This window comes from Plodia interpunctella, chromosome 17 (genome assembly GCF_027563975.2).
Source record: "Plodia interpunctella isolate USDA-ARS_2022_Savannah chromosome 17, ilPloInte3.2, whole genome shotgun sequence".
Lineage (NCBI taxonomy): Eukaryota > Metazoa > Arthropoda > Insecta > Lepidoptera > Pyralidae > Plodia > Plodia interpunctella.
In genome coordinates, this window is record NC_071310.1 from 1323491 (window position 1) to 1350507 (window position 27017).

At 34.8% G+C, this 27017-nt stretch overlaps 3 protein-coding genes across 7 annotated transcripts; 1 reads left to right on the forward strand and 2 right to left on the reverse strand.

Moving 5' to 3' along the window:
• Positions 1-406: 406 nt before the first annotated feature.
• On the forward strand, positions 407-6347 carry Art1 (Arginine methyltransferase 1). The gene is made up of 8 exons (XM_053757445.2): positions 407-799; positions 907-1067; positions 1882-2046; positions 2174-2322; positions 2878-3025; positions 3285-3374; positions 4324-4473; positions 4801-6347. Exons 1-8 carry the CDS (start codon positions 736-738, stop codon positions 4942-4944), a joined length of 1071 nt encoding a protein of 356 aa, XP_053613420.1. The 5' UTR covers positions 407-735; the 3' UTR covers positions 4945-6347.
• A 1875-nt stretch (positions 6348-8222) lies between these two features.
• LOC128676962 (chorion class A protein L11-like) lies at positions 8223-13221 on the reverse strand. Of its 4 annotated transcripts, none has more exons than XM_053757447.1 (4): positions 13064-13217; positions 12184-12246; positions 9867-10097; positions 8223-9386 (listed from the first exon to the last, which is right to left on the reverse strand). In XM_053757447.1, exons 1-4 carry the CDS (start codon positions 13116-13118, stop codon positions 9241-9243), a joined length of 495 nt encoding a protein of 164 aa, XP_053613422.1. In that variant the 5' UTR covers positions 13119-13217; the 3' UTR covers positions 8223-9240. The 4 variants fall into 4 exon arrangements, with proteins under 4 accessions (XP_053613422.1, XP_053613421.1, XP_053613423.1 ...); XM_053757446.1 differs by having other exon boundaries at positions 9867-10133; XM_053757448.1 differs by lacking the exon at positions 12184-12246 and having other exon boundaries at positions 9867-10133; positions 13064-13221.
• Positions 13222-16427: 3206 nt separating this feature from the next.
• On the reverse strand, positions 16428-25566 carry LOC128677098 (peroxisomal multifunctional enzyme A-like). Of its 2 annotated transcripts, none has more exons than XM_064436517.1 (3): positions 25324-25566; positions 19212-19371; positions 16428-17454 (listed from the first exon to the last, which is right to left on the reverse strand). In XM_064436517.1, exons 2-3 carry the CDS (start codon positions 19351-19353, stop codon positions 17252-17254), a joined length of 345 nt encoding a protein of 114 aa, XP_064292587.1. In that variant the 5' UTR covers positions 19354-19371; positions 25324-25566; the 3' UTR covers positions 16428-17251. The 2 variants fall into 2 exon arrangements, with proteins under 2 accessions (XP_064292587.1, XP_053613682.1); XM_053757707.1 differs by lacking the exon at positions 25324-25566 and adding an exon at positions 22025-22119.
• Positions 25567-27017: the final 1451 nt, after the last annotated feature.

Consider the following 27017-nt stretch of genomic DNA (forward strand, 5'->3'; position numbering starts at 1 on the left):
TCTTACAGTCGTGGAAAACTGTACTGTAGCTACTGTGTAGCAAAGAATTGAAATACATGATATTAGTATTGAATTTATGATTATTAATACGAATAACTATCACTAAATCCCAACTATTAAAAAAATATCGTAAATACCTATGCTTTGTTAAAGAAGAATATAGAAAATTTAAAACAATATTTGTTTTATTAATATGTTAAATAATATATTTAAAAATATCGATTCAAATATGAAATAATATAATCGATAGATGAGCATAACTACAACCTTAATAAATGTTGCCGTTTCAGAATGAAACCATAGACTACCTTCGTATATTATATTGTACATCCTTGTTTTATTTTGAAAAGATGTAAATAGATTTAAATTGAATTTCAAAATCAGTAAACCGAAAAAATTAAAATGTAAATATAATATCACATTTTTATTTTGTTTTTTGTTATTATTGTGTTATTGCAACACTGTCTCAACAGCCTTTAAATTTTTGCGAAAAGGCAAATCTCGTTGTCTTCGCGTTTTTAAAACGTTTTTCGTAAGAAAACCTTTATAATTTGTGATAATTTACTATAAAATCTCGTAGGGTTAGTGTAAAATAGGTTACTGTAAGTTTACATTCGTTGTTTTCCAAGCATCGTCAATAGTTATTTGTGACAGATCGATTCGGCGTTACAGAGTTGCAGGTTATACGGAAATAAAAAGATTTTTTGTGCTCTTTTTATTACTTATTGATTAGAAATGGAAAGCATGGATGTCGCACAAGAAAGTACTTCTGCTGCGTCAACGCCTGCCACAGAAAATGGTGAGTTATATGTTGAGTTGTTATCTATTCGCCGGGTGCTTGGTTCTTGAAAACGTGCTCATTTTTTGTCGATATTGATTGTAAATTTCTTATTCAAATTGTGTTAGGACCGGACAAGAACGTCACAGCGGAGGAGATGACGTCCCGGGACTACTACTTCGACTCGTACGCCCATTTCGGAATCCACGAGGAAATGTTAAAAGATGAAGTACGTACCCTGACGTACAGAAACGCGATGTACCACAACAAGCATTTGTTCAAGGGCAAGGTTAGTTAACTAAGCAACAACTACTTACTTACACATGTAGCTGTTCCTTAACATACCAATAGTTTTTGTATAGCATAGATATATGCATATTCAGTTATGGACATTGGCAATGCAAGCATGGGCGGGCATAGGTCTATAGAAGGTGTTTAATGTAGTTTTTCTAGACACAAGTTATAGAACAGAGTACTGTTAATATTGTCATCAGATATTTCTCTAGCTTTCTAAGATAAAATACCCTACTGTTCTTTACAATCACCAATTTTCACAGTTCATAGGCACTTTAAAGCCATAGTTGTTATAACAACAGTCTTTTGTTTTCTGTTTAGTCTGTGAAAATGTTAACCTATGTTTGTCTCAAACATCCTGTAGTGAGATTAAAAGATCAGCTTTATGTTCATGTAGGGTAAATTTTTTCTTTCTAGTTGTAACATATAAATAATCTTCACAGTACTTATTGTTAAATTTTGTTGAAAACTAAATAAATATTAGTTCAAACCAATACATTCTAAAGTAAAATATTTATGTTGTTGTAAAATCATGAAAAGACATTGTATTAATGTTTATATAGGTATAAGACTTGTAAGAAAATCTTTACTTTTGAAGATTGTATACCTCGATTAAAATGCTGGTAAGAAAATTATATCTTAACATTTAGACAGAGACAGCACTGCTATAGCAGCTATAACAATAAAATTACTTCTTTTGTGTTTAATTGAGTATACTATACTTATACACTATAAACACTAATACGGCCAGGAATGAGTGTTTATAGTGTATAGATAGGAATAATGACAAAATTTTAAATATTTCACAGACTGTACTAGACATAGGTTGCGGGACTGGTATCCTGTCCATGTTCGCTGCGAAGGCCGGAGCAGCGAAAGTCATTGCAATAGAATGTTCAAACATCGTTGACTATGCACGCAAGATCATTGAAGCTAACCGGCTGAGTGAAGTCATAGAAATTGTTAAGGGGAAGGTTAGTAATCTGATTAGAGGTTGTTGCACTTTGTAAGCCATCTCCATAGCTATGATATCATCAACTATATATTGTATGTTTCATGCAAAATGTTCACCAAAAATCTAGATATAACAATTGTTCCCAGGTGGAAGAGGTGGAGCTACCAGTGGACAAGGTGGACATTATAATATCGGAGTGGATGGGCTACTGTCTCTTCTACGAGAGCATGCTGGACACGGTGCTGTATGCGAGGGATAAGTGGCTGAAGCCTGATGGCATGCTGTTCCCTGATAGGTGAGGCTCATGCTATTTTAACTCTCTCGTCCATTGCGTGTTCCTGCTTGTATTCTTGGCTGTGATGCCCCTTAGCCCAGGGTCTGCATAAAAAGCAAATATTTAAATTTTGAATTATTTTGAAAACTGTTGAGGAGTTTCTTTCTTGGGAGCCGATACTTGGTACATCATAAGGTCATGCTTATTATAATAAGGTGTTGTCATAAAAAATGAAACAACATGAAAAATTTATACTGTTTAGTAAGTCAATAAATAAATTTATTGGGGGCTAGTGTAATATTAATCCTATTATGTTTATGATATATGTAAAGTACTATTTTTCCAATAAATAATCATCATCATCATCCGTTTAAGCATCCCCACTACTTGGCTACAGGCTTAACTTATTGATGGATAAGAAGTATGAGCCATGAATGCCATGATCCACCACATGAGCCTAATGTTAGCCTTGCAGATTAACATGTTATAAGACTGCAAATACATCCAGGACCAACGGCTTGTGCCTTCTGAAGCATGGATAAAATAATAATGTAATAAATAAAATTATGTTTGCAGATGTACATTATTCATCTGCGGCATCGAGGACCGGCAGTATAAGGATGAGAAGATCAACTGGTGGGACGATGTGTATGGGTTCGACATGTCCTCCATCCGGAAGGTGGCCATCTCGGAGCCGCTCGTCGATGTCGTCGATGCTAAGCAGGTTGGTGGTCATTGGAGCTTATGGTTACTGGAGCTTGTGGTTACTGGAGCTTGTGGTTACTGGAGCTTGTGGTTACTGGAGCTTGTGGTCACTGGAGCTTGTGGTTTTTATACTTATAAGTATAAAATGGTACAACAATTATGATTTTCGAAGAATCTGTTTAAGAACGCCGCCATTTTGACGTACACAAAATATCTAGCAAAATAAGATTAGGTGTTCTTTATGAACAAATATTTAATTGATTGTATTTTGTTTGCAGGTGGTGACGAATTCGTGCTTATTGAAAGAAATTGACCTGTACACTGTGAAAAAGGAAGATTTGAACTTTGAATCAAAGTTCCATCTTCAGGTAACATCATGTTTTTGTCTAAAGTTGTGGCAACATAATATTATAGTGAGTATGAATTTCAACATCCCTTAATTGCAGGGTTCATTTATACTTGATATGTATTAGATCTAATATGTACATATACACACACCAAACAGAACATATACGAACCTAAAGAAAGTTTATTGCTTTCAGGAGGTCTTAAATTTAGGAAAGAACTATATCAACTATTTTGTGCTAATGGTCTGACAACTAGGGATGCCGACTACCGTGCGAAGTGGACACGAAATTTGGTACAAGGGTAGACCTGATAAATTTTACTGGTCTACTAGCGTGCCCCGGGGTTTCGCTCCCGTGAGAACTAGAAAGTGTGTTGTATTAACACATAACACTAGTAGATCAGTAAAAATTATTACGCGGCGCGTGTGGTCGCGGGTTTTATTGATAATCGATTCGTGACGAATTCCTAAGAATGAAAACACACAGTTCTTTGCGTTTTAATCGAAGTACTCTTATGTACTCTTTCAGGATTTTTTAAATGTCTTAGTGTGTGGTCCTAGTGTTTAAATTTGTGTGGAACAAATTAGATGGGATATAGTCTGGGAGGTGGAGGTTGAACTGTGTACCAAAATTTAAAGAAATTAATATTTTTTGCGATAAACGTAGTCAAAAATCTAACACACAATTAGATAATTATTAATTAGATTTAGATAATTTAGTAACCGTTTTAATTACTCAAAAGAATTTAGTAGTTGGCAGGTGGCAAAGATCATTGTGCAGCATAGTATTATTATTACATGACGTCCGTGGCTTCACGTCCGTCCGATATCTGAGTTCGATTCGGGCAAAAATACTTTATTTGTCTGTTGTTGTGCGTTGTGCTCGTGTTCTGTTGTCATTTCCATCGGAGTTTAGGGCTCAGTGTGGGCCGGTGAGTGTTGTTAATATATTAATGGATGGTGGTCGACAGGTCCGGCGCAACGACTTCATCCAGGCGCTGGTGACGTTCTTCAACGTGGAGTTCACGAAGTCTCACAAGCGCCTGGGCTTCAGCACCGCGCCCGAGGCGCCCTACACGCACTGGAAACAGACCGTCTTCTACTTCGACGAGTACATGACGGTCAGTCGCAGTCTCGCTGGTAGTCTGTAGCTTTCTGACTCATACTCATTATTGATTTCACGTAAAAAATGCGGTAGTTTCTAGCTTAGTAGGTATATATGTACGAAATTTGCAAAATGCCGTGAAAGACATGAATGAATTTTTGATGTTTTGTTTTTGTTATTTATTTGATATAGAAATCTTATGACCGATAAATCCTAAAGAAACACTATGAAAACCTTTACTGTATTTTTCTATCGCATCGAAGAGTTCGTATTCAATTTATATTATTAGGATTTGTCTCACAAATGTTTAAAACCACAAAACTAAAGTGAGTCAATCCAACAGGTAAAGAAAGGCGAAGAGATTACCGGCACATTCTCAATGCGTCAGAACGCGCGGAACAATCGCGACCTCGACTTCGAAATAGAATTGGACTTCAAGGGGGAACTCTGCCAGGTCCAAGAGAAGAACCACTACCGGATGCGCTGAACCAGAGACAAGAACCACAGCCACCGCGTCCTACAACACGACATGCAACAAGACTTACAACAGGACTTACAACAAGACTTCAAGTTACTCGTCACTCAGTATTGCTTCCTCACGTCCATTTACGGTGAATGTTTCTCTGTTAGAGGTGAGAGATCGCTTCATGATATGCTGTGTTATGATTGCCTTCGATCGTAGATTTATTTTACTTGACACTAGCTGTCATTTATAAAATTGTTTGAGGTTATGTGCGAAGTATGTAATCTATACATATAATAAATGTAATATATCACCTTTGCAATAATAACTAATTTACTAATAAGCATATTGCCTATTAGCCTACAAGATTGTCTAAAGGTGTATTTACACGAAATCTGACCAACTAAATATTGGCTATAGAATGTAGCAGGCCAGCCAGAGTGGGATAGAATGAGCATTCACTCGCTTGGTGTAAATAGGCCTTAAGTAATTTTTCGTCTACAAATCGAAATGCCTAATGTGTGAGAGAAATGAGTGTGTGTGTTATTGTCTAAAAGTTTTTTTTTCTCAAAAATTTCAATAATTCATATTGTTTTCGTTGCCTGTGATTCTGAAGCGTAAAGTCTCCAAAGAATTCTCTGTAAATGGACGTATATAAGATACTCGAATTTAACACCAAATGTTTTCAAAATAGACATATTGCCATACGTTAAATTTAGAAATAAACAAATGGGAAGTAAGTCTGTGATAAAACTATTCTTAAAATTTGTTTCCCTGATGTTTTTCACAAAATTTCTTGAGCGGTTTTGTTTTTTAATAACTCCTTTTTATTAAGAATTTCAAAATACAAAATCTCTGTAAAAGGTAGCTGTTAAAATTTACTAAGTATGTTCTAAACATCGAAGTACTATGCTTGAGGGACGAATTAAAACGAATTTGTTAACATTTTTCATTGATCGTGGACGCTGTGTTTTCTAAATAAGTATTACACTTATTTTGTACATATATCGCTATATAATCGATAAAATGCCATAGGCTGATAAGTTTTTATAACAAAACTCAGGGATGATTTGGGCCTCCGGGTATAAAAAAATCATCCATGTTAAAACTAAGTAAAGCTTTGATTCTCAAGGCACTGGCAAACTAAATGAGTAACATAATAGACATATTTTTATCTAATAGATTGCCATGTTGCGATACGTGTACAGAACGAGGTATAATTGTATGACAATTCGTATAATTTAGGATTCTCACGTTTGTATTATACCGCCTAATTTTCGTATTTCGCGGTTTCTGTCATAGCGTTAGTTCATACTGTATTCTAATGTGATCCTTGTGCTATTGTAATTAGGTTTAAGTTGCCAATTCGTTACGATTTGTTATTAAATCGAAACTTCGTCGATTACATCTCGATTTTAATTCCGTCAGGTGTAGTGTTTCCTTCTTCCCTTATTATTATAAGATTTCGCGGACAGTAAACGGGGCACAAGTTACTGCCATAGCAGTCTTCTGTCTCTGAGCGATGATTCTGTAGTGCTCATGTAGGGAAGCATTTATGACATTTTGAACATACATACATACAATATCACGTCTTTATCACTTACGAGATAAACAGAGTCTACAGTACTATAAGGCCACACTTAGCTGACATTTCGTTCTCCAAAAATAGTCAATACCGTACACAGGTTTAGATAAGATAGTTCCAATTGATTCCCATTGATGGGACGGAATCCCATTGATGGAAAAATAATTTAACCGTATGGTAAATCCCCAGTATCGTTTTTCTATTATTATACACACTATAGAAAACCAGCAATTCATACCAATCTGATGTAAAATGAGTTAATATCGATATTATTGATTGTTTATATGCATGACGGCACCGATTTACAACGAGAAAAGAAATAAAAGAATAGAAACGTCTGAAATTATCTACTGATACAAGAAAATTATGAGAGTTATCATATTTTTAATACTATGTCGTAACGTTATTGGCTGTTTAAACACTTTGCAATTTACATAAACGGTAGAACGCTAGAATAGTTCTCATGTATTTTATCGGTTTTATATAATTATTATAATAATGATGATGTTCAACCACCATTTTCATTAATCATTCAACAACAAAAAAAAAATAATTTTACGCATATGATTTAGATTTATACATGGTGTAAACACAGACCATTTAGGTGTAAATAACAACATATAATATACATATGAGTGATATAAGTGGTATGAGGGTGGTTCGCAGAGCGTTTCGACCGCTGCGGTCGCGCTGTGAATACAATTTTTCACATTTTAACAAAGACAAGAATGAGTTTTACTATATGACTTTACATCAATTACTCTGTACTGTAGTAATGTCAATTTTATAAATGATTCTTTCCTCAAGAAAATTTACGGATTGTAATGACCGCGTCAGTACTTTGGGTAGATTCTTTATGCGAAGTTCCTATGTAATAAGTGAAGCCGTTGGGCACTCAGTATTTTAATTTCTTAAAATCGTAGCAATTGAATAATGGATGTACAATTATATGAATACAAAATGTTATCGAATAGAGGAATTACCGTGGTTACCTATTATTTGGCCGCTGAAAGGATGCGTTCCTGACAGGTCGTAATCAAACTCACAATGTGACTTCGTAATGGCGCGAAACAGTCTGAATAATATGTATGTTGTCTTTTAAACCTATTTATAGTGACCCTTCTAAAATGGGTGCTCGTAAGGTTTTCAATTCTGTTATAATGTACGTGACCAACGACTACTTTCTGAAAGTGGTTATACTTCGCCTAAATGTTACGGTATCTACCGCTTCGCATGTATTGTTTTACACCATGGATACTGATTTTACTATACTCTAACGTCTAGATATAAAATAGTACCAGTATAAAATATTGTGATAGCAACACACCCATTTCCTAAGGTGTCAAACTAAATTTTTCAGGTTGTGCACTCAATTCGCAACACAGTATTGGCAATTTTCTGTGAGTCTGGGCGCATGTTGCTAGAATAAGTTCGAAATTATTATATAGATATGCTTACCTATATCATATATTCGATCATAGTAGTGTGGGTAGGCTAATCAGTTCACGAAAAAAGAGAATTCGAATTGAATTGCTGGATAATTATTTTTACATATTAACTACGTATTAATAATTTAGGGGAAAATAATTCTTATGCCGTAAGTAATAGAAGTGATTTGTTCCGAAGCCGGGAGTTGTGACTCCACCGTATGTTCTACTTAGTGAGACGAGGGTTTGTCGTGTGAATGCGAATAATTCGTGGTGCATAAACGAGTTAAGACAATTTAAATGTTTTATTCCATATTCTTTTTTACGAAGGAATTTCAGTACGGGCATTTATTTTTTTATGTGCCTTCAGTTCCGATGGCAATGCTTTATTATTAAGCTAAGCAAACCTAATGGAGCACTCAGGATGAGCCCCAACGATACTTAACAATTAAGTTACAATACAGAGCAGACGACATCAAATAGCTATCTAAAGCAGGTGAGAATGAGAAGAGATGTACGCCCCCTTCAAAATAACACATTTTATGGGTATGATTTATTTTCATTCTTATAAAGTACTTTGACTAAAATTAACTTATTATACTTAGTTGTACGCACCTGGAATTAAGCACAAAATTAAGTGAAATCTCTTAAAACTTCCACACTGACAGAAAACTGGACTAATTGTAATGTGCAATTTTCCGGAGTTCATCATGAATATAAATATCAAAAAAATTGTGGCAAGAGTAACCTAAGATTAGGGTTTGTGCATAGGTGTGCACAATGTGCACACCAAATCCTTATGCGGCTAGCACGCAGCACGATTGCATACGTGGCATAAACACGTGTACATGTGCGTTAAAATTCCGTACAATCGTGCTGGATCGGGCCTTTAGGAATGAAAAGGAATAGGTATGCTATTAATTGGCTGAAGTTCGGAGAATCCGTTTCATGTCTCTTGATAAAGATCAGATAGTGCTTCTAGCAAGAGAATACTAATCTCAGGGCAGGATTTAAAGGTTGGACGTTCTAGATCTAATTTTAGGGCAACGAAAAAGCACAAGCCAATGGCTAGCCCCTAAATTATTTCACCAATAAAAGCGCTTAACAATTTTAAAACATAGCTAAGAAATAATATTGCCATTTGTTAAAGTATTGTCGGTAAAAGAAAAAAAAAATTTGGAACCATAGATAAAAGAAATTATTAATTTTATCTATGCTGGAACCCTTGTGAAGGCCTCCGTTGCCCCATGCCTTCCCTAAATTCGACCCTGACTAATATATAGTAGTCGAAGAAGGTAGAGCAAGGAACTACGCTACAGGCTGCGCGCCGGCGACTCCATTCGCGCCTCCCTTGTAGAGATCCACACAGCAGCAGTTGGTTATCAGGTGGTGTTCCTGGCAGGAGTTCGCGTAGAGGAAGTTGCAGTTCAACTTCTGGCAGCCGTAACCAAACACTGAAAAACAAAATTAACAGTAACATCCGTGGATCTAAAAGTATTTATTAGGTTAGTATCCCACACGTTCTAGATTACCTATAGAAAAACAACGCACGTGTATCTTCATTGGTCTAGATCCTAGAGACTAGTCTAGATCCAGTGTAGTGTAGGCGGGGTAACTATGGTATCGAACACCTTTTGAACAATTTGTATCATCATTCTCATGTGTTCCCGGTTACATTCAGGACTGGAGGTCGTGAAGCTTGGGGTGGTAAACTTTAAAAATAAACCTTATAATTTGGCTGTGATTTTATCCGGCCGCCTATTACCTACTCTCATATATCTCTTTGGGAACGTCGCCAAATGATTGAGGAGCCACATATATACCTAGTCGGGTCATCGTTCATCCGTCACCTAAACAAATTCGTCAAACTTTGTCGAAAATCTGTACTAGTTGTAGTAATATAATAAAATGAAGATTTTATGATTCATATTTACCACCAGAATTGCAGCAGCACGCATCATGGGCCTGTTTTTTCGAGCAGTAACTGTACACAGACGAATCGCAGAGCGGGCAACCAGGGTGGGCCCCTGGAGGCCCCGCCGGTCCTGGATTTGGGTAATATCCCCCTGAGCCTGGGTATCCTCCCGGGTAATTGCCCCCGTAGCCCCCGGGCCCGACTGGGTACTGTCCTGGATACTGCCCTGGGTAGTAATTCCCGTAGCCTCCTAATAAATAGTACAGTAGTTCGCTTAGTCCGAAACCTGTTAAATGAAGACGTGGGTTAGATGAGGTGAGGGTTAGGTGAGTGACACGTGGCGACGAGTTTGTGGTGATGTATCATTGATGGTTACATGAGAATCGATTTGGTATGCGATTGGTATGGATGGAAATTAAGAAGAGTTAGAATATCGAATCACCCACGAATGCGTACCCAGTAATTATAAAAATATTTAGTAAGAATGTAAGTGGTATTAGTATAGTATGTAAAATCATCTACCTATATAACGTAATTATATATGCCTCAGGCTTCAAAATATCCGATGGTCCTTTTTTAACTTATTAACTATATTGCCTGCCTTATCATTTATTAAATAAGTCGAAACTCACACAATCTGCATTTCAATCAAATTAATTACCCACATATGTAATAAATTATAATGTTTATTCATTCAACGACCCATTGTTGAGAACTGATTTCGATCTTAGCGCATTCCGCATAAAAAAACACACTTTTTTTGTCACTATAAGTACCAAAGATGGTATAGAATAAGTATTCGGTAATTAGTCAGTGAGAACGACTTAATTTTAGTGTGTTTATGTGTAAGATACGCCTTGACCTCGTCAAGTTTCCTGGTTACTACACAATTAGTTGAAATATGACAAGAAGTTAATTGTTTAAAGTCTCTAAAGCATCTCTTCAAGAACATATTGTAATTTAAAATAATTTTAATGTAATGCACGCCTTAAAGATCTTTGGGAAATGACTGTAGGAATAAATTAGGTAAATGCATGTATTTCCCAATAAAGCAGACAAGTAAGTTTCAAACCAAACACAGTAGGGTACATAGGTAGCCGTACTTCCGAGTATAAAATACTCTTAAGCGAATTCTATATAACTATTCTGCACCCCGAGGCCTGGCTGTCGTGGGAATTTCGGGATAAAAAGTACCCTATTTGTTATTCTAGGTTATATTCTACCCGTGTAGTGTACCACATTTCAAAACAATCGGTCCAGTAGATTCTGCGTGAAAGAGTAACAAACATACATATACACCCAATACAAACTTTGACATTTATAACATTAGTAGGATTTATTTTGCATTTTTATTCAGTGGTGTTATATGTTCAACTTTTTTATCAGACCGACATTCGATCCTTACAGATCCAATTATAATATTCCTCTACCTAAAAATATATGTCTACCTAAGTAGGTACTTATATATTTTATGATTTAAGAAATATTTTTATAATGAAACCCCACATTAAATGTCGTTGAATGGATATGGCATGGGATGATAAAGTAGCAGAGTTATTATTTATGATTTTTATATGGAATGGTATTATGTTATACACGGAATGACTGGTACGATGGAGAATGTTTACAAACGAAACGGGTCAAAATTGTCGATTCAATTGATATACAATTGCAATCCTTAGATAAGAAAGAAGCTTGTGTACATACATGGAGTCGCCTTGTAAAACATCCACGGGAGGACACAGGGGACTTATTATGGTGAGAACCACATCCATGAAGAAAGTGCTTTAACATTTATTCGAATGCCAATGAATGATTATATGGTGTTAAAAAGCATTTCTTCTCAGAACAATACTTCTTCCGAAATGCCAGCAGTTTAGCTTTTTGAGAGTTTATTGTAATTTGATGTGAAAAAGGGCGAAGGTATTTCTGATTGAATATTTTAACTTACCATATGATTTCTTTATGAAAGAGCACTTAAAGTAAAAGATATAGGTACATAAGGGTTGAGTAACTGGTATAGTCAAAGATAATATGATTAACAGCGATTGATCAAGAGTTCTGTTCTCTTCTGTTATAGGCTAATTATTATGATCGCTCTCCCAAACATTTTATGTTCGTAGATCATTTATTTATTTAGTTGCATTTTGTTTTAGTGTTTTGTCTGTCTAGTTGAAATATTTAAGGTATAATGATGCTAGATCAGTAGTGCATGCGAATGTACGATTTCAGCGCCCCTGATTCTCGCGCCCTGGGTTGCAGCCAATTAGCCTAAGTATGGGTTAATCGAGCCCCGATGATAGATGCGATGATATCTGAAGGTTTTAGCTGAATACCGTTGTTGTTACTGGCGCTGCCAATCTGGTTCCTGCTTTGTTCGTAGTTCGAAACGTCTTCACCTATACAAAATGTCTTGTAATCATACAGAGGTCTTTGTAATCCACATAAAATTTCACAAAATGCTCAGTGCATGGCATAACAACATTAAAGAATAAGTATATAGTAAAATTCAAAATGCAATAAGAATATGAATGGTTTAAACGGCTTTTGTTGTACAGGTACATGTCACACATTATTTAAAATAATTTTGAAAATATTCAGTGAGATAAAAACATTCAGTCAGGATTGTCTCGATTAGGTAGAGGTGTGTGGGTTCGACTGATCCCCACTAGAGTCCTAAATTTGTTTATCTCATTAAATATTTTCAAATAAATACATTTTTGGTTTCCATAGGTACTAAATCTGATCAGCTAATTGGTCACTTTTAATTTGTATAGGAGATCAATTATATTAAACATTTATTTTCATCAGTTCTATTTCGTTTCGTTCCTATTTCTATATCAGGTGAAGTAACTTCTTTTTTTGTATGGAAATGTTAAACTGTGATCTTTTCTTTCCAAGTTCATCGTTTTATTGTTTGCAAATTATGAATTGGACCTAATGAATATATATTGTAAGATCCAGGTGTTGTCTTTAAGACACTTTTCAAAAGTTATAGCTCAAAAGATGTACCATTGCTTGATAAGTATTTCTAAACAAATCGTCTGGAAAAGAGCGTTTGCAAAAGTTTAAAATTCGATGAAAATCTTTATATATATATATATATATATAATATGTAAATACATAAATATTTTATTTTATTAATAACAAATTTTACCATTTAATATTATTTCTTTTCACATTTAATCACCCAAATAAAATAAAAACAACACTCACCATAAGCGCCGGCGAAGCTAGCCACGAAAATTACTAACAGAATTTTGACTGCCATTTTCACAGATAAGCAATAGCATAGACAGCGAGCACTGTTTATGGTCGTAACTCCTGGGCTGACCCTTGTGGACTGTCGCAGAAGCCAGATTGATACTGGGCTATTCAAGGCTTAGGCATATCTGGATTTACCGGTAAAGACGCGTACTAAAGCGCTATTGATACACGTTAGATAAAGGCCCGGGCACACCGACTGCATAACGCTTTTTGAATGGAATTGGGGCTGGCTATGTAGACGAGTCTGTTACAATTCTGTACAACAATGCAAGTGCATGCCTTCTGCAGTTGGTGTGTTCCGGTCTTTAGTAGGCGCAACATAGGTATCTTTTGATACCTGAAATGTTTTGTGGGTTTCCACAAAGCTAAGATTCAGGTGTCTGAAACAAAATATCGTAATTTGCTAATCCTATGGGCAGTTAACAAATTATCAAGTTCGAACAAACTGTTTGATTGTAACGTCTCAATTGTACTTTTGGCCCTCAAACCCTTGATTGTCCGTGGGAAGGGCTTTTGATGTTTATCGTGGGACTATTTCTGGATAACTCGTAAATTTTGTGTAAGTAATTTTTTTACAATAACTATTGTACCATCTCATATTATATTTATTGCTTCGTATTTTTACTCGAAGACATCCTTTTCCTTCTTTTAATATTTGATTTAAATAATCAGATATCTAGGGCACTGGAAGTATTGTATAATCTGTGTCTAGGGCAATAATGTTCGAGAAAATAATGTATTCAGACTGACTAGTATATCTGATTCGGAGAATTAGAAAACTTTTATAAGTAATTTTGAACATTTTGTTAAATTTATTAGTCAGCAGCGACTCCCGCCAAGCCAGATATCCATGTGAACGTGTGCATAAAAGTTACTTAAAAAATATTAGAGTCACTTGCGTCGACGCTTGTACTTCAAGTGCATAATACTGCGGCCTCTAGGGTCTGCAGTCGTCCTTAAACTGCATCATTAGAGGACCACTCTCCTAGGAATAATTGCAGAGTTTTATGTAACTTATGACGTAGTTCCACTTTATAGATTTGTAGGCCTAATTGCCGCCATTCACAACATTTTTGAACAGATATTGGATTAGGTCTAGACGTGTGGTCCCGCCTTAGAATAGGACCAATCCATATCCTCACGAAGATGTCGTACGAGTCGACAAATAGCCTCAACGGCTGATAGGCAACAACAGCAATTCCAAAAAAGGTTGACGCGCAGGTTTACACGAATCCTGGGTATTAACCCTGCGTCGTCGGGGCGTCGCACTCCCGGGAAGCTGAGACATAGGGCTAAGACCAGGGCATTTAGAGGGCATAGACCATATTTTAAAATCTTGCGAGGGTATCGACCTAAAGGATACTGTTGAACGGAAAGCTTGTATCGATAAAAGATTCAGGATTTTTATGAATTTAATGTTTGCTAATATAATAACTACAACATGGCACTCTGCAGGTTTCCCGCAGGGATTCCTTTTATTTGCTTTTACCGCCATTTTGAGTAGGTATCTTTGGACTCCATAATATAACATTTCCTTGTAATATTTCGTTAAAATCAATCTGATTGGTCAGATACTGCTATGAAATGACGTTACTCATTTTCTTTATGAGACTATTAATATAAATTACTCTTGACAGTTTCATCGAGGCGTGTGTTTCCACCTTAGAATAGGATCACTCCACATCTTCCCGTGGTTGTCGTACGAGGCGACTAACGCAACCTATTTCATAGATTTTGCGTATTATACATAGTCCAGTAGATTGCGATAGAGTAACAAACATACATACATACATCATTTCGCATTTATAATATTAGTAAGATTACTATGGTTTCTCCATTTCACACACGAGCCAGCGAGTGCTGGTGGATCAAGATGAAATGAAAAATCGTAAGGAGTCTCGATGTTTTCTGATCGCAATAATCAGGTTTATTACTAGTCCTAGATCGAGCCAAGCGCCAGCGCATTAACGAATACGGGTTCCGTAGATATACAATATATTTAGCTGGTTTAAAAGGTGAGGTGGGATGTCGCACGTAGGTTGAGAGACCCGAGGTTTTCACTACCGCTCTGAATGTTTTGTACCATAACATCAATATTGAGTTACGTTAGATACACTTTTCTTTGAGGCGACGAAATTTTTTTGTCAAAACAAAAAGTGTTCCGTTTGAGTGCGCTCCATAAATTTTATTTTTTTTTAAATTTTAAATTAATTTTCCTATTTTGGTGGTTGGTGATTATACAGATGGGCGCGAAAGATTTGACTGCGGATATTAAGTGTTTAGATTAAATTTTTAGTTAGCATTCCCAAGGAAAACTGACGTCAGACAGCCTTCAAAATTTCAATGTAATTTGTTACGCTGTACCCAGGTTCCGCGGCGTCATAGCCCCGAACACCAACGGGAACATGGGGAGATGAGAGTGAAGTATATTTATTCATTTTTATTTGTCTATCTTTCCTGTCTGTCTGTATGTTTGTTCGCACATCACGCAAAAAATAATTATATAGGAGATGGTCTAAATTAAAATCTGGTTTAAGTTTCATCGCGATACGTTGCTTAAAATTCGAGATATTGACAATAATATGTTATGAGCGGGACGCACGTAATAAACGCGGGCGAAGCTGCCCAAAAAGCTAGTTTTGAATACTAAAACGATTCATTTTAGTTTCTAAATGGAACTGAGTTGCATTGGAATCGTTCCGTAAAAGTTGATGGTACGTTTGCAGATCTCTAAAAAAAGGAAGATTAGCAACTTCTTCATCCATTGCGCGGCCATAAAAGGCAACATATTAATTGAAATCTATTTGTGACTAAGACCGACGACCCCGTGTACAGTTAGCAAACCAGTCGGGTCAGTCGCAACGAGTTTGATACGATTATACGCTTGTTGACTAGATATCACTGCCTTTTTATTCAATAAAAATTTGAAGCGGTGATGGCCCAGTGCTTAAGACCGTCCGCCTGAGATCGAAAGGTCCCAGGTTCGAATTCTACTCGTGCCACATGACCGGCACACGCAGTTTCGTTCACTAGTGTGTATGCGACTACACTGTAGTCATAAAAGTCATGTCAGATACCTTTAGGCTACTTGAATAAAATATGACACCAGTGTCAGCAAATATCACACTCGATATGATAAATGACGTTAGAACCAGCCAATCCGCAATGAACCCGCGTGATGGGTCATGGCCCATACTCGCCTTATCTATCCATAAGGAAGGCCTGTGCCCCAGTAGTGGGTTTCGTTTCAAAACATTACGTACAGTTAACAGCACATGATTGCATACACTTTCTTATGAAAAATGCGAAAACATATCTTTAAAAAAACATTTTTATTACATAAAAACAATAATATTACATTTAAATACCTATCTACTTAATACACAACTAATTAACAAATAAGCAAAGCGGAATAATCAGATAAAAATAAAGAGAAACGAAACTTCTCAAAGTTACCCAACTGGTTGCCTGCCCTACATTTCCGGCTTATCACGTCATTAATAATTTACTTAACATTATATAATATTACATAGAATAGATGTTACGGTCATACAAAACTATATAACCCTATTTCTCACATTTCCAAGAATAAAACACCACGGAACGAAGAAATAAAGAAGAAAAAACTTTGTTTTATAAAATAGACAAGTGAAAGTAATTTTGATAACGGACAAATTTATGAAAACTATCATGATTACATATTACATACAAGAAATTTCATAAATTTAGCGTGTCAAATGCAATTAACTTTAGTAGTATTAACTATATAATTTAATTTTAAGAAATTAAATTTTACCAAGTTCATTTGTCTTGTTAAGCGCCTACTTACTTACATCAAGAAACACATGACAAGTTGACACTAAGGTTGTCTCAAAGTTAAAACAATAAACTTTATTCGTTTTAATCGAGAAAGTAAGATTTACCTATCTAAAATATTAGAACGTTCTTAATGATTTTTAATTTAGCAACTTTATGCCAGGCAGTGCGAATAAAAAAAAGAATAAAACATTTTTGAACTGCCGCATGCCGGCCAGAAAGCATTCTTATTAAAAAAAAAATTGTAACCATTTTTAGTTGAAAGATTTTTTGTGATGCACAAGCATAGGCTATTTTTTTTCTTTCTTTTTGGATTCTCGGCTAATCAATCTTGATATAGGGTTCAAGTTTCATCGCTCTCATGATGTCTCCGGTGACAGAGCACCGTCCAGCTTGCATGACGGTTCTGGCGTCCTCCCGTCCCTGGACCAGCTGCTTGAAGACCTGCTCGCTAAGGGTGAAGGTGCAGTCAGGGTCGTCTTCTGGTTCCCCTTCGAAGACTTTCACGTTGTTGAGGTCTAACGCTGAAAAATCAAATTTGATGGGTTTCTTATATTTTTTCTACTTTTTGTTAAGTCTTTAAACATGGAGTTCTGTTGTTCAGGCTCAGCAATCATACATATTTTTGAGAGAAATAAATGTAATTTTTACTAAAAAAAAGGTGACTGAAAAACAGGTTTCAATAGTTTTAAAAGAAAATTATTTTTATTATCATAATTATATGCATGGTCATTAGTTTAGAAGATATCACCGCACGCCGCAAGGCGTTCGTTTGATATTTAAAGTCAGTATAGCTCTAAAACTCTAAACATTACGCATAATGTAATATGCATAATGAATACATTTTACGCACTAATCATAATAGTAAGTGGTTTCTTACTACCATTATTATTGGAAGGTAGGTACATATTTCTTTTATCTATGGTGGGCACAGTCTGGCGTGACAAAAGATGGCTATTGGCCCTAATTCAGAGTAAGGGGTCATTGCTCTACATGAGATGGACTTTCTCGAACGCGAGTAGATACTGTGACATCAACATCATTCTGTTTGAGCAGATTGTGATTCGTGAGGGAGATCAATAAAAGGAAAAAAATACTTAATGGGTATAACACATTAAAAAAATCAGTAATATATTTATAATCATAAATAACAAAGAGATTCCAGCTCGTCGCCGCTTGGAAGGTTTCCAATATACATGTATAATTTATATGTTTTTGTTCTTTTTACTGTTTGCACAGCTGCTGTCCTCTGTTTTATATATTTCTTATGTCGTTTACTGGTAGAGATCGATAGGATAAGTTCGATATTGCTTTTAAATTATTCTTGAATTACTGTACTGTTGTATTTTATTACATGCTATATATAAAAAAATACAAAAAGTACAGGAATACATAAAGCTAGCAAACCAATGGATATAAAACCTAAACATAGTTAAGTTATGGAAATAAATCATTTTTCAATATACCCATTAAGCGAAGGAAATATGGTGACTTGGAGCCGAGTTACATTTTTGTGCCCTTTGCTGTTGAGATGAAGGGCCCATGGGGTCCTGAGGCAAAATCCTTTTTGACTGAGATTTCAGTGCGTCTCGTGAGGTAGGTAACGGGCGATCCAAGGGCGGGCACTTTGCACAGAGGATTGCCATAGCGGTTCAGAGGGGTAATGCTGCCAGCCTTTTTTTTATTAGGTTTCAATATATATATACATACATACAAACAGTCAGGACGTGTGTCACGCAAATTCTGCTGGACGGATTACGACGAAATTTCGGACACGGGTAGATTATAAACAGAAAATACTGGGCGTAAACACATTGTAATCGGAATTATCACTCCAGCCATACATGGAAATTCTTTTTAATGTATTGATGATGTCTATAAACCATTTTCCTTTTAATTATTGGGAGTTGCTCCTGTGGGAGAGATAAAGATAAAGAGTCAAGATAAAATCCACCCTACTTTTATGCTATTCCAGGGTTTGTCTATTCCAAATTACATTAAAAACTGTCCAGTAGATATTAACCAATAATCTTTGCAAAGTCACATCTACAAGATCAAGCAATAAATATAATCGACATTAATATTTACTATCATATTATTATGTGGATTGAAAATAAACTGGAAAATCTATCACTGTTACCTTAGCCGTTCAGACAACAGCACATCAACCTATCCAAATTAATTACAATGAGGTAACTTGACATGTGGTTGAATGTACTTCCTAAAATCAGCTTTAAACGTAAACTTTTTATTATTATTTATTGTATAGAATGATACTTACTCCAACTATACACGTTGGTCCCTTTGATGATGTTGAAAAGGTGGACGCCCCCCAGTTCCCTAGCCTTCTTGGGGTCGGCAGCGGCGACCTTCGCCCTGATCTTGGTGACCAGGTCTGCTTTACCGTTGTTTTGGTGTCCCATCTCGCTCTGTTGCGCTCCCTGGAATTCGTGTGTTTATTAATTTTTATTTATCTAAAACAAACGAGGCTACCATTAAACATGTAACACGTAATTGCGTCTACACGCCTTATTTTTTACACGATGCGTTACAGGGAACTGGTCATCTCGTTTTCTCATATATTTTTGTGTAAGTTAATTGTGTTTCTATTATATTATATATATAATATAATAGAAACATGTTTCTATTATATTATATATATAATATAATAGAAACACAATTAATAACAATATATAATATAATCAGCACTCGGATCACAATCATAACCTGTTTTGATATACCTTTTGACTATGTACATTATGCACTTTTGTATATTATTAGAAAAAAACATTGTAAGAAACAATAATGGTAAGCCCTTCTGGCATGATAGGGACCAACACTGTTCAAATGATTTTATTTTGGCAATTCTTCTCAGCACTGGTCGTTTCGAAATGCCAGTATAGTTTGTAACTTGTGAGAAATAACTAAAAATATAAAAATAATCTCTGGTCTAATTTCTGAATAAATGAGGATTAGATTGATGTGCTGTTGACTGTACATGATATGGGATAAATAAATGAAAAGATGTGTACAGTCAACAGCACATCAAGTTACCCTGCCTGAAACGTTATGGCGCGGTATTAGTTTGCAATGAATCTGGTTAGGTTCATAATGTGTGCTGTTATTAACGTGTACGCCATAGCAACTAGAAAAGGGCCATAAAGTATCCTCCGGTAGATGTCGTACGAGGCGACAAGATGTAACGATTTGAGAACTAACAGACAACAATAACATTCCTAAAGTCGTTAAGTAAACCGGTCTTAAAACCCTTGCTGCAGCACACCAATTTGTTTAATTGTATGTTTTTATTATAAAGTTAAGACTTGAATTGATTTCTTTGGTGTCTGTAGCAAATCAAATAAGCGAATTATCTATCTATCTAAAATCACAGAAAAATCTTTCTGGATTGAGATTAGAAATCCGCAAAAGTGAGATAAAAACCTTTGGCATTTTTTAGAAACGTACCGTTATATTGCCTGTCATACATGAGTATGAGCATTCACATGAGTTTGTATAACAGTCTGACGACTGTCTGGACGATTTCATCGATAATATAATGATTGACTTGCTTCGGGTCACATCGTGAGGAAACCCCGGGCTGGCTGACAATTTTTACCGCTGACAGCGTGGTAGGTATGACGTCATTAATTAGTAGATTTATTCCGTTAACATCATAGCCGGACGTGAACAGAATTCGACTGAAGTAACTGCTTATTGTTTATTTTATTTATAAGAAGTTTCATGCCGGTCCCTTTATTAATAACGCGTTTGTTTTCCGGGATTAAATTTGTCCCTATGTCGAAGGATATACTTCAAAGTACATGTATGCAAAATTTCAAGAAGATTGGTCGAGTAGATAGAGCATGAAGAGGTAACAAACAAACATACTTTAGCATTTATAACATTACTTAGTATTAGAGACCCGTCCCGGCTACGCTCTGGTTAAAACAACCTTATTCAGGAATTGAATTCCTATTGGTGAAAATTACATGAAAATCCATGTAGTAGTTTTGGAGTTTATCGCGAACAGATGGACGCGGACTTTTTGAATATATATATATATATATATATATATATATATATATATATATATATATATATATATATATATATATATAGTCATGTTGACCATTAGGCCGTCGTCAGATGCCAACATAAAATCTCTTGACAATCTATTCAACTATGTCGATAAACAATTATAATTTAATTATCTTTACATAATACATATAATTGTTTATCGACATAGTTGAATAGATTGTTAAGAGATTTTATGTTGGCATCTGACGACGGCCTAATGGTCAACATGACTGCAAAGTCAAAGGTCCTGGGTTCGTTCGCCGGTCAGGGCAAGATGGAAATGAACTTTTTCAGGTCAACTCAATCTGTCTTTGTTCCTATTTTATATTCTAGATCAAATTCAAAGTCTAATTTAATACCTATGTAGTCCAAGTTGAAGTCTTTCTTAGAAAATAAATTAAATTAATTTATATTTTAATGCCTTTCACTGCAAATCTTTAATTAATTAAATCATTAAAGTAACACGTTTCATATATTTAATCACCTTATTTTTATGAAATCTAATTTAATTGTGTTACGTTAAAATCCGTAAACTAGAGTCTAGACGAGATAATTTTGAAGGTTAACAATACATACGCAAATGAGGGACCTTTCTAAAAATATTAAACTTAAAACATTTTTCAGAAGTACTAAGTATAATTATACATATATACTTACATATTAAGTACCTTTTATACTAATTTAGAATTAATTAAAATTTTTGAAAAGAGTAAATTAGGAAATTATTTTCATAATACTAAAAAGAAACATTTTTATTACAGTCTACCAGACAAGTATGGTTGGCACAAATGTATCTATGGTAATGCTACAAGTAAGGTAATTAATTAAAATTTGTTGCAATGATATACTAACTTCCGCCTCAGGCCTTCACATATGCCAAGTTCTGATATTAGCACAAAAAACATTGTACTTATTAAAGTGACCACATAATTTAGAAAACATTGGACAAAACGATGGCCGCAAATTAAAAAAAGAATTTAAAAAATAAAAATATATATTTCCAAATTCAAAACTCACCATGATGACGTGTGGCAGGCACCGTTCTAGTGTACACAATAATGCTGAGCCGCGTCATACGTCCGACGAACTTTCACTCTCGTCGATTGCAAAACCAACGTTTTTGGTGGCCAAAAGCTTGAAAAGTTTTGGGATATTTTTTGGTAATACATGTATTCAATGTCAAAAACCAATGTAAAAAGGGCCGAAAATCAATAATTTATGTAAAGATAATAAAGGTTTTATGGTATGAGTGATTGATAATATTAAAAAGCTATAAGTAGCGATAGCGATTTTATTGATAGCGATATTGATAAACTTACTCTTTCATGTCCCATTGTTTACCTATATCTTTTATATGAATAATATGAATATATTGATAATTAGGATGAGCCAACGACGCGGCGACGTGCCTCTATATATTTGGTTCATAATATAATTATCTCGAATAGGTACCTAGAAAAAGTTGCAATTTTAAAATAAAAAATAAATATATTTATAACTTACCTGTCATGGAGTTAATATATTGCATACAAAAAGTTAAATGCACTTATTTAGAAATTGTATCTATTGACATTATAATACACAAAAACTATAACGTAATGAAAAAACATAATGTCATTTTATATCCAAAAATGGCTATTTCCCATCGAACATGCAGTAAGTATGCACATTAAATATAACTACCTACATAAATAGATCTATATATAAAAACAATATTGACGTTTACAACATAAACAAAACATTCCTACAATTTTGGCTATCAGATGGTCACCCTACCGCATCATCTGAGTAGGGTCCGTCTATCTGGCCCCGAGAAGAATTTCACTTTTTTCTTAATTCATCCTACTCGACAATCTAAATATTGTTTTTGAGATTAGATACTTTGTCATGAAAGAAAATATTTTAGTGCCTATATATTCCGATAATTTGTCTATTAAATCATTATTATTTATTATGTCTGTCTGTCTCTCTCTCTATGTACTCGTATGCTTACATTTTTAAAACTACGTAACGGATTTTGATGCGGGCGATTTAAGAGGAAGTTTTATAACATGCATGTTATTATACCATGCGAAGCCGGGGACGACCGCTAGTGTCCTAAGATCAGAAAGAAAAAAATGAAAAGGTGGATTTACCATTGAGTATTAAATTGAGTGAGGTACGCTGTATATACATAGTGATAGAGACTTGTGACAAATACTTATTTGCATTCATTACGGGGCATTGGCGATGTGAAGGTAAAAATAACATTGTAGTTAATGAAGACTAGATGTTGCCCGGGGCTTCGCTCCTGTGGGAATTTTGAAATAAAATATACCCTATATCAATCTTGGACAATGTACCTTTCTAATGGTGAAAGAATTTTTGAAATCGGTTTGCTAGTTTCGCAGATTACCCGCCTCAAACATACAAACTCACAAACGCCTACTTCTTTATAATATAGACACATGTACAAATAAATGATGTACTTTATTGTATGATGTGAGTTATTATATAATGTACTATTAACGAACTAAGTAACCGATCAAAATGTGTTAATTTACATAAGAAAGAAAGAAAACATTTATTTGCCAAATACATGAGTACAAATATACAAATGTATGTCAAAATGAATTAAACCTGCATGTTTTACCGAATATAGGTATACAAATATAAATAAATATAGAGGAGCATGCTATCCACTACAAATAACAAAAAAAAGAATTATAATGTATACTAGTACTAAATTCTATCCGAGTCTATCATTAAAGAAATCATTTAAATAAATAAATTGAATGTTTGTAATATGGAATAGCATACTATTTGGTGATAATTATACAAAAATTTCGTTAAAATAATAACAATCCCAGTCGAGAAGTCGATTACGATAATATAATTTATCGTAATTTTATGCTGTGGTCTGACCAGTCCCTTATATTTAGTTAGGTAAGTGCTGCGAATAAAAAAAAGTGAAAAAGTGTGTATATTGATTTTGTTTCTGGATAAAATATTTTCTAAATTTTTGTTGTTGTTTTGTTGGGAACTGTATCCGTTTTTATATTATATATAACAAATTGCCTAAATGGATTCTTGATTTGCCGGACAAAAAATTTAGAAATTATATAAAAGAAGTACTTTGTAAAAAGGCATATTACAAGTCTGACGATTATGCGAACGACAATAATGTTTGGCCCAAGCATGGTGCAGTATCCTCATAATATATGTAATTGGTTTATGATATTATTACGTGTTGTACATTTAGCTTTTTATTTATACATATATATATATATAAACAATATTGACGTTTACAATATATATATATATGTGTATATATATATATATATATATATATATATATATATATATATATATATATATATATATATATACACATATATATATATATATATATTGTAAACGTCAATATTGTTTTTATATATAGATCTATTTATGTAGGTAGTTATATTTAATGTGCATACTTACTGCATGTTCGATGGGAAATAGCCATTTTTGGACATTATGTTTTTTCATTACGTTATAGTTTTTGTGTATTATAATGTCAATAGATACAATTTCTAAATAAGTGCAGTATCCTCATAATATATGTAATTGGTTTATGATATTATTACGTGTTGTACATTTAGCTTTTTATTTATATATATATATATATTGTATGACAATTATCAATAATTTTATTGGAAATTCAACTTTTATTTTATTTATTCATTCAAATTTCGACATTTTTAATAATGATGTAAATTCTATATGTATAAGACCTATATTTGTTAATTGACGTCCTTGGAGAAAAGGCTGCGGTGAAGTTTGTTGCGCCGCTTCTTCTTCACCTGCGCTTTGGCAGTAGACTTAGTTTAAGTAATTTTTGACGTCAATAAGTGATGTATATCATCCTAAATTGAATAAAGAGTTTTGAATTTGAATTAAATATGCTCAAATTACATGTAAATTGGCTGAGAATGCAAACTATAGTCAGTTTGCATTTAACTCTGAAACCATATCAGCTTGGGAATAAAAACTTCCTGAAACGTCTTTTATGAAATAGACAGTTTAAGAAAGTGACAGATTCCGAAAATTTAAACTAATTTTAAATCATAGGAAAAAAAAGTTAAGAAAAGGTTGAAATTTGAGGTATATATAATAGGTCTGTGGGTCGGAAGCTTTATTTACGTCAGTTTAGAAATATTTACATCGCGAAAAATTCTGATACGATTTGCTTACGTGAAAGTGAACGTTCTGAATACAGTACATGAACATATGCACCACACCCAGCCAGCTCGGAGGATGAAACGGACAAGCCGAATACAGGCCGTAGGTCGTACCTATGCGACGCTGCTTCCATCCATCAAAGTCACATTTGCTGGAATATACGTACTTCGTCTACATGCTTCACCTTGCCACCAAAACAGCGTCGAGCTCGCTTACTTAATAAGGATTAAATATGTACACAACAGGGGACATAACTCTGCGGGCGGCAATAAAAAGTGGGCAGTTGCTGATATTTACTGGCGGCCGATAAATAGTGCACGGCCGCCGAGTGCCGCGGTCGCCATATTTCTCGGATTATACCGCGTGTGTACTAACTACGGCGATGCAAGTCACAAGCGAAGCGTCTTCTCCCTTTATTCAAGCACTGAGGATTCCAAATTTAAGTGGGGCACGGACTAGGAGCCTTGACGACCTCGGTGGCGCAGTGGTAAGGTGCTTGCCACTGAACCAAGAGGTCCCGGGCTCGATCCCCGGTCGGGTCATGATGGAAAATGATCTTTTTCTGATTGGCTCGGGTCTTGAATGTTTATCTATATATGTATTTGTTATAAAATATAGTATCGTTGAGTTAGTATCCCATAACACAAGTCTCGAACTTACTTTGGGGCTAACTCAATCTGTGTGATTTGTCCTGATATATATTAATTCCAAATTTTTATATATGTTAAATTACTGATAAAATATTATACATAAATTTATATTTAAAAAATGGTAATCCCTTCTGGCATAATAGGGACCAACACTGTTTGAATGAGTTTCTTTCGGCATTTTTTCTCAGTAGTTGTCGTTCCGAAATGCCAGTAGTTTGTAGCTTTGGTAAATATCATTTAATTTAGAATATGACGTGAAAAAGTGCCTGTGAACGCCTAATTTCTGAATAAATGATTTGATTTTGATTTTGCACAGCGTCTTCTCTCTTTCTTGTTCGAGAAACGCGGAGAATATTATATTTAAATACTGTATGGACGCCAATTGCGCAGGCGTCGTCAAATTTCTGGAATGTGTTTCAACGCATGTGCAGCGACGCAAGTCATAAACGAAAAGCGGATGAATTTTCTCTCCTTATTATTCGTGAAATAAAATTTGCTTATAAATATAAATAGTGCACAGCCCACAAATATCTCTAATTTTAACTATAGCAGCGCAACTCACAAGCTAAGTTCGGAGATTTATTGTTCATTCTTATAAAACGGGCACTTGGTAGGTGCTACTTAAATTAACTAAAATATTTCCACTTTGATTTTAATGATAAAATTTCATGCGTAACATTCTGGAAGGATTGACTTATAATTATATATTATTACATTGCATATAGTGAAGCTCTAGTCGGATATCATACTGTTTTAATTAGAAATTCAAACATAAATGATTATAACGAATTCCAGTAAAAATCAAATAAATAATAATACCTGTGAAGCGGGTTATCGCTTATTGCTTAAGCCTTTCCCCATAACTCAGGCATGCACTGTGAATTTTAATTGTTTACCGATATTCAGATGCACTAATAACAGTCTAGATCATGGAACAAGCGCCATTGCGATAATGACGACATTCTTTATGGTTATACCTTTCTGATTAATTTCTGCCCACCCCAGAACAGACTGGCGCCCACCTTAGAGAAGTTAAAACAGGGACGACTCGCACCGCACTCCCTGCACTATAGAGATAGAGAAAGAGTTAAGTCTGTGGATTGTGGTTGTGGCCCCTCTGGAAAATATATCTAGATACGCCCAAGCTAGAACTAATA

Coding starts and splice junctions, on each gene's coding strand:
- Art1 (XM_053757445.2), top strand. CDS start 736: ATGGAAAGCATGGATGTCGCACAAGAAAGTACTTCTGCTGCGTCAACG. Junction 1,068..1,881: donor AGCATTTGTTCAAGGGCAAG/GTTAGTTAACTA, acceptor AATATTTCACAG/ACTGTACTAGACATAGGTTG. Junction 2,047..2,173: donor TAGAAATTGTTAAGGGGAAG/GTTAGTAATCTG, acceptor AATTGTTCCCAG/GTGGAAGAGGTGGAGCTACC.
- LOC128676962 (XM_053757446.1), bottom strand. CDS start 13,118: ATGGCAGTCAAAATTCTGTTAGTAATTTTCGTGGCTAGCTTCGCCGGC. Junction 12,247..13,063: donor TAGCTTCGCCGGCGCTTATG/GTGAGTGTTGTT, acceptor CATTTTGTATAG/GTGAAGACGTTTCGAACTAC. Junction 9,387..9,866: donor GTGCTGCTGCAATTCTGGTG/GTAAATATGAAT, acceptor TTTGTTTTTCAG/TGTTTGGTTACGGCTGCCAG.
- LOC128677098 (XM_053757707.1), bottom strand. Junction 17,455..19,211: donor GACCAACGTGTATAGTTGGA/GTAAGTATCATT, acceptor TTGATTTTTCAG/CGTTAGACCTCAACAACGTG.